Below are 14,292 nucleotides of genomic sequence, written 5' to 3'. Positions count from 1 at the left end.
TGCAACTTAACCCTAGCTGGTATTGAAGAGACAGAGATTTCAGTAATTTCTCATTTGTACCTGCAGGTTCTTTATTGATGCCTAACATATTCTAGGACATGTAAAATGGCATCAGACATCTATATTTGGCCACTTGAATTTGTAGATCACTTAGATATGGCTAAGACAGAAGTGGCTGATTGACTAAACACAGCAGTAGCTGAATGAAATGCAGAAGACAGATCAGATGAATCTGACTTTTTATTCTGCCTTTATGCTTTATGATTCTATTTGCAAAGCACTGCCAAAATTAAATTTTTCCCTGCTTGTGATTTCATTTTTTTTTTAATTAAGATTTAAAGAGGATGGGCCAGTTCAATATATGCAACATAAAGAAGCTTTACTGGAATCTTTAGAGAATCTGGGATGGCCAATTTCCTGTGAAGATGTAGTATTGTTAGAAGATGAGATATTGGCAGCATTAACATATAAACAACAAGCCTCTGATCTTCAGAAAGCTGTTAAAAAGGAGACTGAGAAAATCTCAGAATCACAGATGAGCAACAGTAAAAAGGTAACAGTAATAATAATAATAAGATTGGAAAAGATTTTTCCCTACTGAATATTGCTCCTGAATTTTTCCCTCCTGATTATTTTGTTATATGATGATAGCTGGTAAAATAGGCATTTAGCATAAGGCTAAACAAATTAATAGAAAAAAAAGGGTAGTTAAAAGAGAGCAAGCTTTCCAAGACTTTTGAAGTACTAGGGAAGCGGAAATTCTGAAGCTGAGCCACAGAAATTGAACCTCTTAGAAACAAATCTGAAAGAAGTATCTTTATCCTCTGCAACAACAGCAGAGCTATGTATTGAAGAAAAGAAAGAAGAGAGTATTAAATGTAATTATGATACAAGATTTATGGTTAGATTATTCCCATATCTAACAATGAGAGTAAAATTACTTGTGATGTCAGAAAAAATTCACTGTATTCTTCTGTGGTATCTTTGTTCTTCAAGACTGATTTTTCTTACAAGAGAAGGTAGATCTTCTAAGACATTTGGCTTCATACTCAGACTCTAAAATTTAGCTGTCCATAGAATGTAGGCATACATAAACTGGTGGTTGATCTCACAGTGTTGTGAACAGTCACTGGCATCTGGAGTTCATCCTGAAGAGGACACCTACTTTTGGTGAGCCAGAGTGCTCTCTCCACTCCATTAATACATTAGCAGAAAGAAGTCTAACTACTCTGGAACTGTGGTTTGAAGTTCATGATTTTTGACTGAGATATATATGTCCCCCAGATGAACCTCTTCTTTTACTTGGAGTGCTATTTAAAAGTTTAATTTAATGCCTGTGGAAATATTTGAAGGAACAAGTGTAAAAATAAGGCTAGTAAATTATGTTAGGCTTCCATAATCATAGAGAGGATGTATGTTTTCATTTTAGCTTTTTCTGTGGTGAATTATATGGTCAGAAAGCATATCTTAGGTTACAAAGTTATATTCACCTATAATTATTTTCACTCTTTCAGAACATTATTGAAAATTAATTGAGAGTACATTCATGTTTTTACTTTCAAGATATGAATATGAATTCTCAGGCAAATGAAGAACAGACTTTGAAATTTTTAGAAGCTATTTAATCTTCCCCAATGGAAAGACAGACTCTAAAAAGCCAATCCATTTCTCTTATTCTGTTTCAAGTTTTTTGTCTAGAAGTTTCATGAAACAGTGTTTCACAAAGAGTGTTGCTGCCTTCTCAGACTTTCTGTGTGGGTAGAGTAGTACTATAGTAATAGTAAAATAAGCTCTCTGGGAAGTTAATAAGGAAGTTGATAAGAAATATTTTCTCAGACTGATAAGTTCTAATTGAGGGTAAGTAAAAACAAACAGAGAAGTAGTCATAAAGATCATATGTTTATGTATTCCTTTTTTTTTCTCATTGTTATATATCATTGAATGAGGGAAGCTACTCTGAATTTGAAGGTGTGGTTGTCCCAGTTGCAGTGAATGCTGAGGGAAGTTTTATGCTTTTATGCTATGTAGGAAGTGTAATCAAATGATGGTAATAGGAGATTTTTGCCCTGATATCTGCATGTGCATGTATCCAGGTATATGTGTGTACACATATATCTTTATACACATACATACAGTTTGAAGAGGTAAGCTAAGTGACACTCAAGTAAGCACAATACAAATCTATACCATGAGTTCTCAGCAGTGAATGGGAATTTACAATTGTAAATTATGCCAAGTATCCATATACTCTGCTTACCAGAGAATACCCAAAGTCTTTTTTTTATTTAGACATTCCTTGAGTGAAATATACCTCTCTCTTAATTGAGATCAACAATAGTTTTCATGATGATCTATGGCCTTTTACATCTTATGATGTAAAATATAAAAAAATATTTGTGTTAAAATGAATAGAATATATTATGATAACACAGGACATATATGAAAATACATGATTATGGAAACCATCACATTCAGTTTTCTGTAGCTTTTGAGAATTTTTTTCCATTAAGACTGTATGTTTGAAAACATTTTTATGTCTTCCAAAGACAAGATGATCTTGATTTGTTTTATGTTAGTTGGAAAATACAATTTAGCTAATGCAGCTGTTTTGGTTTTAATTAACCTCTACCATATAATGTTCCAATACAAGAGCAACAGCAACATATTCATGTTTTGTTTGTTGACTGAATTTTACTGTTTCCTTGAACCAATAAATGTGTTCTCTCAGTCATGATGTGATTAACATTGTGCAATCGCTTATCCTGAGTCAACCTGCTTTAGGAGCCTAATCAGAGCACCATCTTCAGTAATTGCTAATCTGCAACTGAAAGGTTTTAAGAGTGAGAGACAGCATCGCAGATGTAATTAGAATTCTGTTTATGAGACAGAAGGAACAGTGACAAAAAACATGAAAAACAAAATGCAAAAAAAAATGTGGAGCCTTTTAAAAATGCTGTCAGAGGTTTTTCCAGTTGTGACATCTGTCTACAAAATTGTATAAAAAAATCAAACTGCCAGCTGAAATGCATTATATCAAGGAAATAGCTGATATGACACTGAATGAATTTGTAGTCATGAGAAAAAATCACAATAATCCTGGAGGTCTACTTAGCAAAGCAGACTTTTAAATTGCCTGTTGAATTTTTTTTTTCAATACATTCAAAATAAAACCCCTTAGTTTTTCAGTTTTAAGGGTTCCTAAATACTTTCACAACTTCTTAGAAGAATTGGTAGTCCTTTTTGGATGTTTTTGCTACAGGAGCTTTCTGTTTAAGCCTACAACAGAAGTAATGGTCTGGTTTTCCTCTCTCTGTGCTCTGACCTCTGGGAGTTATGTTCAGGCTGCTGTGTTTGCACGTATCTGTGAAAGGCAGTGTGTGCCAGTGGAGGAGAATGAAGGAGACATCCATCTGCACAGGGCAGTGGGATGCCTGAAGGCCTCTAATGGTGCAAGAAGCAAATGCCTTGGGAAATGAGCCAACATGTTTAGTTATTATCAGGCAAAATATAAAATACTGAATGTTGATGATTACCCAATTATCTAGCCTGGAGGACTAATTATAGACTGTATTTTACACTGTTTACCCAGTTCCTTTTGCTTTAAAGATTAAAGCATAGGTTGAAAAAAAATCTTCCTCTTCAGGCTGGCACTCAGCTTTCATGTAAAGATATTAGAAATGAGGAATGTATAATTTACTTTGTTTTGTTGCTGGGTATTTTTATTTCTTTGCTTTGTTTTTTTAAATTTTTTTAATTTTTTTTTTTTTATTTTTACCTAATAAGTAACTGGTTTGACTTAAAATATTGTATCTGTGTTACATTTTGAATAATTTCTTTTACTGTGTTTTTTTTCTCACTGAATTATAAAGCTATTTACAACATTATGTCACTTGGTAAAAGGACTTTTTCAAGGTCCCTTAGCCACTTGGCATATTAGATCATCTCAGGTATGTTGGGGTCATGGCATTACTATTCTCCAAGCATGATAGCTTCCAGGACACTTTGGTGCATTCTGTTGATGGCTGTAACATTTTCTTGTAAAGTATTTATTTCCCTAAGTGTCACAATCAGGCCTTTGAGAGTGATGGAGAACATGTAATCTCATCTTAAATATTTCTGTGTCTGCACAGGAATGGATTTCAGGTTCTGCAGAGAGATGAAGATTCATTTATCACTAAGGATCCATTCTCACTAAGAATATACTTTTTAAAGTAATACATTTCCAATATGATGATCTTGAATGTGCAAGGCTGTTGCTTGTTTGTTAAACAACAGGGTTTGTGACCCTGTTGAATGGTCATCTTGTGACAAAAATAACTTTAAAAAGTGAACAAGCATAATGTGTTTTGTAATGCATAGTTATTTGGGTGGAAAGGGACCTCTAGTGGCTCACTGAGTCTGTTCTTCCTGAAAAATGTATTTCATACACAATTCATTATTTTATTCCTAATGAAATATTTATAGCTGAGACTTAATTCTTTGCAAGTATGGAAATAAGGGTTTCCCTAGGCACTTTCTTCTATTTTCTGGTGGCCTAATTCTTACACTTCTGAGTATTCCTCACTGTTTAAGGATCATGAATCTCTGTCTGTTGATAACCTTTTTTTGCATTCATATGTTTCTTAAACAGCTTGGCATCCCCTGTCTTTGCTTTTGGTTCTCTTTAGGGAGACAGTGCAAAACAAGCATCCCAAATACCACAGCAACAAAAAAAGTTTTAGTTACCTAGAAACATTTTGTCAAATTCTCCAAAGTCTCCTGTGGCTTAATGCATTGCCTTGAGCAGAAGCATAGCTACACAAGTAAAAATCCCTGAGAATCAGAAGGGGCTCTTTTGTAATAGAAAAACTGGGGAATGATATCCCAGGAACAGGCTTTCCAAAAATGCCCCAATCAGGTGCACTGAACACCTAAAGGCTGTGTGAAAGGTGGGAAAGATGGATTTGAATTTAGGCCATGTTTCTAAGCCACCTGAATTCTACAGGACTCAGCATCCTCATTGTGGATGCCTGCTCAGTCTTTAGTATTTGGATTATGGAGAGTGATGGAAGTTGCCCAAGTTATTAGTCAAGCATTACAAATTAGTTTATAATAAATATTCAGAAGCAGCTGTTCCTTTGGAGCCAGAGGAGCTAAGTAAGTGGTTTACCCAAATACCTACTTGCGTCTATGAAGGTGCAAGTCTTTGCACTTAAATCAGCCCTTGTTAGGTTGTACTTCACTGCTGTTCAGACTATATTCTATAAATTCTTTATATTATATAGGGGTTAAGAATGTGCTAGAAACCATCCACATATCTCCCCTTTAAAATATCTCTTTGCATTTTTGTGTGAGTGTTTGCTTATTCTTAGGACTTTTTTTTTAGGGATGTTTGTTGTGGGAAATTGGAAAAAGAGACTTTGTGATAGTTACAGTGAAATTGAGAGAAAACAATTTAGTCAAATTTATTCATATCTTTTCTATCAATATTGACTGTTAGGGAACATCATTATAGGAAGAAAAAATGTCTTCATACAAGGAAGCAGGTAAGACACACCCTGGGAAGCAGGGATTTAGTCTGTGAGTTATGGTTGTTTTTCACAACAATGTGTAGTTCTGTAGAAAAGGTTGAAATTTCAGGCTGTCTTTTCGTGATTCAAGTGAACCATATAAGAGATGGATGCTTACAAATTGTTTCTAAGGGAGGATATAAATATGTGTTTTAAAAATCAATGGGAATGATTATTTAGTTAATTTTCCAAACTTCTAATGGCTGTTTAGAAGCATTATTGTGAGCAGTAGTGTGGAGACAATAACAGATTTTTTTCAATCATTAATTTACTATTGTAAATATAAGTGATATTGTTATTCTAGAGGATTATTAAAATGTACTTATAAAAACATTTGGTTTACATATTTTTAATATTGGAACTAAAATGTTTTCATGTTATCAATTTTCTCAGAAAAACAAAATATAAAGTGTTTTTTCACATTCTGACATGTACGCCTAATAACCTGATCCTCTCAAAACTTCATGTAAGAAAGATGCCCTGAATGGGAAGAAATTATGCCTTCTAGAAAAAAAGAGTTTTGGGAGCATGATTTAGTTTAAAGGCAAATAACACTGAGGCTCCATAAAATGGTAATGTGAGATATAAAAGGCTTTAAGGTAACAGAATACGGTGACTTTAAAGAAGGCAGAAGCTCAGAAAGCCCAATGGCATATTTTAACACAGAAAACCTATGATTTGTGACTCTCTGACTGTTCTTCACACATTGTGTTTCCCACAGACCCCTGGCTCAGTTATGAGAGATCCATTGTGCTTTTGCACTCTTCATTCAGTTACTTCTAATTGCAGTCACTGATTTCATCTAGGAATTGAGAGTCCACATAGAGCCCCATTGGGATTTCTCTTCTCACCATCTGGTGCACGGCACTACAGAATTATGTGTGAGCAAATCAACAGCAAGCTCCAGTGTTCTGTGTGGCTGTGGTGTTTTACAGGAGCTGTAGTCTGGGGAGCTGCCACCCAGAGAGGTGAATTAGTGAGTCAAGAACCCAAACTAGCAGAGCAAAAGATAGACAGTACCAGCTCTGGAAAATGTGGTGTATCTTTTGCTAAGCTTGAATGTTTCGAAACTGCTGAAAATTAAATTTTGAATTTATAGTTTGTAAATTAACATTTTTTTTCCAGGCACTTCAAGTTTATAAAAAAGTAATAATAATTTGATTCTATATTTGATTTTTTAAAAATAAATCATTTTATACAGGGAGATACTTTTAATAAAAATAAGATTGTTATGAAGAGTCAACCGGACAAAATTTTGCAAAATCCCTTGATTTTTTTCCTTACTTCAACCTTAAATATGAATTGTGCAAATTTTTAAAATTTTTTCTAAGAAAATGGCAGCCAGAGCCATAAGGCATCAAGGTAAATTTCCATCTGAGCACATGAAAATATAGGTATTGTTATTATGGTGTAAAACAGGATTTTACAGTGAGAACACTTAGACCATTTTATCCATGAGTACTTCCTGCAGCATTGCTTCCTCTTTTTTTTACTATTTTGAATGTTTAATATAATTCCAGTTTACTGGAAATCCAGTTTATTTGCAGCAGTCATCATTACATTGCCTAAATTTTTAATTAGATAATTCCAAATGATAGACTGAGGTTGACTGGCCTAGGTGTTGTGGAAAAAAATTACTGTATTAAATTTCAGAAACTTCAGGAAGAAACCATGAAGTCAAAGTCTAAAAAAAGACCAAAAGGCCGACTATCTGGGACTCACAAAAGCCAAAAGGTGATTGCAAGATCAGATGTCACAGGATTTTATTATCCAGGTATATATTTTTTCCACAATTTAAATATGTTTTATAGTTTCTCAATATGGATAAAACATATGTTCTGATTGTAATTAGCTACTTCTTAATCAGATTTAATATTACACGTACATATTAATGAAGAATAAATATATACCTTGTGTGTGCACATGTATACATTTATAGAAAGACACACATTTTGTAAAGGTAGCAAGCAATAATAAATTCATAGAGAATATAAGAGGAGTGTGAAGGAAATCCTTTTAAGTAATTAAGTATATGAAAAATATCTCTGTTTGATAACTTCCTTAAATATTTATTTGATTATTTGGCAAAAGCCAAGCTTTTGCTTGTGTTCAAAGAACTTACTAAATGCTTCTGTCTTTTTGTTGAGTTTTCAGCCGTAGTGATTAGTAGGCAAATTTGTTTTCTGCTGTTTCATTTAAAATGATGTGTGTGTGTGTATGTGTGGTTATTTTTGTGTTACCTTTACTTATCTGCCTTTTAAAATTACAAATATAAATTTAACATTTAGCTGTGGTAATAGTTTCCTTTTCATTCATGTCAACAATCATCAACCTGATGAGCTTACAACTTTCAGACCTGGGCTTGAAAAATCATTCCTATTTTTATTTTTATGGCATTATGGTTACTAAGACTGTATTACAGGTATGAATTTCTCTGTTTATATCTATAAGCACAGCTTACCCTGGCTAAATTAAAATGAAGAATGTATAGTATAGATATGTTTGATCTTAGTGATGTGTGACAGCTTATAGGATTTTTAAAGAAAATTTCCTCAAGGGGTAAAAGATAAATAATTTGAATATTTTATGATGTTGTTTTTTTAGGAACTGTGATAAAGAATATCAGTTCTACCTGTGCACTTGTTGATTTCAAGAATGGGGGAACCTGTATTGTACCTGTGAAGTTCACTATACCTGTGGGAGGTGCTATGCCATGCCCATATCTGCAGGTGAAAAATCCTATTTTTTTATGAAAGCAAATATGTATGTCTAATTCTGTGCATTTGGTCACACGTAGAATAAAGAATAGATGATTTTAAAATCTTTTAAAGGTTTAAGAGATCTAAGAGGTCTTCCAACTGTGATATTCTGTGATTCTGTGAATACAAAAAACTTTTTTTGTAGTTTTTTTGTTACATGTAAAATGAGATAAGAGCCTTTTTTTCCCTTTGAAATGATGGCAAATCTTGATCAGGTAATTTCTGGTATTCTGCAAGGGGACCACTCAATTCTAGACAAGGTCTGAAGATTTTGAGAGAACATTATGACTTTTGTGTTAATTTTTAAAATTACTATGAATAAGTCAGTTACGTATGGAAGTCCCTGAAATTCCCAAGGTTGGTTTAACAGCTTACTAAAAGCACATCAATTTGTGTGAAATTTAAGGGGCTGAAGAGTTGAAAGAGCTTCCTCAGTGTTTGCTAGCTAGTTGAACCATGGCACATTTGGTAGGGCTCTGTGCTTTGTTTTCACTTTGTGTTGTCCCTGATTCAGTGGAAATTGTGAATTACTGATACGTTTAAGGAAAAAAATCTTCTTTTCTTTGAAAAATCCATATTAAAGCATGGAAGCTTTAGAAGCATGTTAGAATGATGATCCCCATAAACTATCTTAAATATTTACCTTTTATGTATGTAGGTTGGAGACTATGTGTTTGCCAAAACTGGGACACAGAGAGGAAATGAATATTATGCACCTGCCATTGTCATAGCAACACCAAAGAGGGTGGAAATAGGTGGTAAACTCTACACTGTTCTGATGTTCAACAATAGGAAAGTAAGTACACCCAGGAGAATACACCAACATGGCAATGGTATTGATATTGTTCTGTTTCTGATAAGACAGATAAAATTTTTCAGGGTGGTGAACTCACAGTCCCAGTCCCTGTCTCCAGCTAGCTGGAGGAAGTCAGATTTCAGGGCTCAGTGAAGAGCTCACATAATAGACACGTACTGAGAAATTCAGTGGGATAATTTATTAAGTCTTACTCTGACATTCCCCCATAATCCGTTTGGTGGCTTTCACAAGCTCAATGCTGCTAAAATGAGAAACGTAGGAGGTTTTATCATAGTCAGTATAGTCTTCAGTTCATTTAATTATGTCTATTTGTTTGTTCGTAAGCCAGTATGATAATTTTACATTTTTTCATAGTGCATTGTTATTTACATTTTTTGTACTGCATATTAAGAAATGTATTTTGTATTTGGAACTTTTATCTTTAGTCCTTAGAAACTGACTACAGTGACATTAAAATAGTTGGATTTTTTATACATGTATTTCTTCATTGTTCCTGAGATTTAGATTTAAGTTACATGAATGTTAATTGCATTATTACAGGAACACTGTTTAAGAAGTGAGCTAATTAAAATCAGCCAAACTAAGTATGACTTTTCCTGTCGATACATAAGAGTTATGCAGATGGTGGAGTATGTGACGTGAGTATTCTTGAACCTAAAAATAGCGAATTTATTTTATATGGATCCCAAATGTTACACTTTAGATTCATGTATGCTGTCAGTTTTTCATAGATAGTACTCTAACTAAAGTTGTCATGAATTAGCTTGCTCTAACCAAATGATGCATGTAACCAAATGATCTGATCCACAGGTGTGTCAATTAGAAGAGCATTAACTGTCTGTCCTATCATTTTATTAACTGGCAATTTATTGCCCTATTTTAATTTTGGAAATATTGGTGGGATGTAATCATAGAAAGATATGGGTTGGAAGAGACCTCAGAGATCATCGAGTCCAACCCTTTTACCACCGTTGCGGTTGCTAGACTATGGCACTGAGTGCCACATCCAGTCTCTTTTTAAATATCTCCAGGGACGGAGAATCCACTACTTCCCTGGGCAGCCCATTCCAATGCCTGATCACCCTCTCTGTAAAGAAATTCTTTCTAATATCCAACTTAAACCTCCCCCGGCACAACTTAAGACCATGCCCTCTTGTCTTGCTGAGAGTTGCCTGGGAAAAGAGACCAACCCCCCCCTGGCTACCCCCTCCTTTCAAGGAGTTGTAGAGAGTGATGAGGTCTCCCCTGAGCCTCCTCTTCTCCAGGCTGAACAGCCCCAGCTCCCTCAGCCTCTCCTCATAGGATCTGTGCTCGAGTCCCTTCACCAGCCTGGTTGCCCTCCTCTGGACCTGCTCCAGGACCTTGATATCCTTCCTGAACTGGGGGGCCCAGAACTGGACACAGTACTCGAGGTGTGGCCTCACCAGGGCTGAGTACAGGGGCAGAATCACTTCCTTGGACCTGCTGGCGACGCTGTTCCTGATACAGGCCAGGATGCCATTGGCTTTCTTGGCCACCTGGGCACACTGCTGGCTCATGTTCAGCTTCCTGTCAATCCAGACTCCCAGGTCCCTTTCTGCCTGGCTGCTCTCCAGCCACTCTGTCCCCAGCCTGTAGCACTGCATGGGGTTGTTGTGGCCAAAGTGCAGGACCCGGCACTTGGCCGTGTTAAACCTCATCCCATTGGAATCAGCCCAGCTCTCCAGTCTGTTCAGGTCCCTCTGCAGAGCCCTCCTGCCTTCCAGCTGATCGACACTTCCCCCCAGCTTAGTGTTGTCTGCGAATTTGCTGATGATGGACTCAATCCCCTCATCTAGATCATCAGTGAAGATATTGAACAGAACTGGGCCCAACACTGATCCCTGGGGGACACCACTAGTGACCGGCTGCCAACTGGATGCAGCCCCGTTCACCACCACTCTCTGGGCCCGGCCCTCCAGCCAGTTCCTAACCCAGCACAGGGTGCTCCTGTCCAAGCCACGGGCTGACAGTTTTTTCAGGAGGATGCTGTGTGAGACAGTGTCAAAGGCCTTGCTGAAGTCCAGGTAGACCACATCCACAGCCCTCCCCTCATCCACCAGACGGGTCACCTGATCATAAAAGGAGATCAGGTTGGTCAGGCAGGACCTGCCCTTCCTAACCCCATGCTGGCTGGGTCTGATCCCTTGCCCATCCTGCAGGTGCTGTGTGATTACACTGAGGATGATCTGTTCCATGACCCTGCCAGGCACTGAGGTCAGGCTGACGGGCCTGTAGTTTCCTGGGTCCTCTTTCCGTCCCTTTTTGTGGATTGGCGTGACATTCGCCAATTTCCAATCATCTGGGATGTCCCCAGTGAGCCAGGACTGTTGGTAGATGAAATGGTTTGAAGGTGTTTCATTAGTTACATATTAATCAGTTACTAATATTAGCAATGCTATGGCAATGCTTCATATGGCAGATCTGGAGTTTCCAGCAGAGCCCCTGCCTTTTAGAGGTCATGGAATTGTGCTTTCCTTTGAAACTTATGTTCTGAAATATGTACCCAGCTCCCATGTCATACTTATCAGATGGGGACAGTGCAGCACATTGCTCAAGGGTGTACACAGATCTAATGGGAATGTGTTGACACTGTTGAATAGAAACAAAGTAGAATCATAATTTTATCATAAAATCATTAAGATTGGAAAAGACTTCTAAGATCATCAAATCCAACTGTCGACCCAACACTGCCAGCCAAATAAACCATGTCCTGATGTGCCACGTCCACATCTTTTTTTTTAACATCTGGTATGATGACCCCACCACTTCCCTGGGCAGCCTATTCCAATGCCTGACCACTCTTCAGTAAAGAAATTTTTTCCTAATATCCAATCCAAAGCTCCCCTAGTGCCATTTCCTCTTATCCTGTCAGCAACCCCCACATAACTACAACCTCCTTTCAGGGAATTGTAGAGAGCAATAAGTTCTCCTGTTAGCCTCCTCTTGTCCAGACTAAACAACTTCAGTTCCCTTAGCCACTCCTTTTAAGTTTCATGCTCCAAAGCCTTCCAGCTTCATTGTTCTTCTCAGGACAAGCTCCAACAACCCAATGTTCTTGTAGTGAGAGTCCCAAAACTGAACACAGTATTCAGGGTATGGCCTAATCAGAAAGAAAACAAAAATTTTGCATGCAATATGCTATTCCATGCTTAAAGAGACAATCCTTGCCTACTAGCCTTATAGAAGTAAGGGGAAAAAAAAGTAAAAGGAACAGCCCAGGTTTCACTGTTGACAAGGAGTCCACAGTGAACAGAGATCTATTACAATATCTTGGCTAATTCTTCAGCCCTGGGTTCTTTTTGATTGCCTTTTGATGCTTGTGTGGTGTATACTGGTGGTCATACTTAATTCACTAATCTTTATAGGTAGTAATATAGCCCTTGTCAATTTTATATCAGATGCTAGCATCTGTTTGGGGTGTTTTCTTGTCATGGTAATGGAAATAAATAATTATCACAGAACAAACACTCTGTAAATGTAACTAACAAATTCCATATGAAAACTAGAACACTGTGTGCTCTGAGCCCATACCAAAACCACAAGTGTTTTCCAAATTCTTTTGAGGGTAGTAAAAGGTAGACAGAACTAGGGTCCAGAGCTGTATTGTAGGTTATTCTTTCCTTCTTTTATAAATAAGGGAATCTGTATTGTAAGACATTTACAGCTCCGTCAAATGATCAAAAGTGTGGTAAGTCCTTCTCTTTTCAGTACTGTGAAACATGGGGGAAAGTGAAATCTGTGTCATGTAAAAAAGGATTTAAAATTAATATATGATATGTGTGGATTTAGCTTAGTGAATTCTCTTGTCTGATTTTCTAGCCTGGACAGAGAGACCACAAAGCCCTTTCCGGAAGATGAAGAAGGAGTAGCAAAGAAAAATACTGTGAAAGAAGATAAAGGAAAAAAGAAAAAGAAGAGCAGAGCAGAAGACAACAAACATACCAGGGAGAGGATGTTAGACTCTAGTGATTTTTTATTTGTCTCCAGAAGGCAAGTAAAACAGAAAGGAAGAAATTTGCTGCCTAGCAATGAAGAAGAATATGAAGGTAAAGAAATAGCTCTAGGAAAATACAAATGTTAAGCATTAAACATATCTGATGGACCTTCAGTTAATCTCCACACAAGGGGATTTCTGCATTTGTGGTGCTAGACCAGCTTGCTTTCCCATGTCCTATGGGTTCTGTGAGGTTCTTTCTCTTCCTTTGGAAGCCATTCTCTACACTGATCATTCCCAGTATTTTCCTCAGCAAAGGGAAGAACTAATAAAGCATGTTATGGCATATGCTACCTTAATTTCCCTAACATTTGTAGTAGCAGAGGAGATGCAATAACACCAAACTTTGTACCTGCAAGTAAGCAAGAGTATGTATTCCAGTCACTCTGCTGTTTGTTAGTTGCTAGATTAAAGGTGTATGTCTGTGTTCCAGGCATTAAATTTCAGCATATTGAGCTCAAGGCTTCAGAGGTTAAATTGCTTTTAGTGTCTGAGCTAGCTCAGTTAAAGTTGGCATCAGTATCTATAGTCTGTATTACTTTGCAGTAGATACCTGGGCTAATACAGGTTTGTCATGATATGCCACAGTCAGCTCTTCATGTTGAAGATTATACAGTCACTGGAAAGATTAGAGGATTTTTATCCATGCTTGCTTGTTCTTCCTTGTACTACTTTAAAAATGTTCTCAATCTCTTCATTATTATAGAATAATAGAATCATAGAATGTCAGGTTGGGAGGGACCTCAACAATCATCTGATCCAACCCTTCTAGGGAAAGGGTTCTCAATTATTTACTTTCAAAAGTAATGGACTGTAAATTCAATGAATCTCATGTTATCAGTCAACTTGTTTTGGCTCCCCTGAAGTTTCCTTTATGTTCTCACTCATCATTTAAAGATTGTCTACAAATTCCATTTACATTGCTTATGACAGGTATTATGGTGCCACTGCATTTTAGAAGTGGCGTGGTCAGAACTATGAGAGCAGAGGTTCTGGTCTGGTCCTGCAGCTGTGTGGGAGACCACAGCTTCTGCAGGCAGGGCTATTTCCCTGGAAATACTCAGTTATCCCAGACTTCATTTTCTTGAATATCTTGAGATGCAGATGCTAGGTAAATGTGAAGCAATGCTATTATGATCAGCAAGTCCTGTT

At 36.9% G+C, this 14,292-nt stretch overlaps 1 protein-coding gene across 1 annotated transcript in view; it reads left to right on the top strand.

Moving 5' to 3' along the window:
* VWA3B (von Willebrand factor A domain containing 3B) overlaps positions 1-14,292 on the top strand; it is an 86,482-nt gene that overhangs the window by 47,742 nt on the left and 24,448 nt on the right. The window contains exons 22-27 of the mRNA XM_030457526.1: positions 334-553; positions 7,203-7,323; positions 8,154-8,278; positions 8,967-9,104; positions 9,666-9,763; positions 12,966-13,192. Coding sequence (XP_030313386.1) covers positions 334-553; positions 7,203-7,323; positions 8,154-8,278; positions 8,967-9,104; positions 9,666-9,763; positions 12,966-13,192 — 929 coding nt within the window. The remainder of the gene's footprint in view (positions 1-333; positions 554-7,202; positions 7,324-8,153; positions 8,279-8,966; positions 9,105-9,665; positions 9,764-12,965; positions 13,193-14,292) is intronic.

Source organism: Calypte anna, chromosome 1, assembly GCF_003957555.1.
Source record: "Calypte anna isolate BGI_N300 chromosome 1, bCalAnn1_v1.p, whole genome shotgun sequence".
Classification (NCBI taxonomy): Eukaryota; Metazoa; Chordata; class Aves; order Apodiformes; family Trochilidae; genus Calypte; species Calypte anna.
This window is presented reverse-complemented; position numbering and strand designations above follow the sequence as displayed.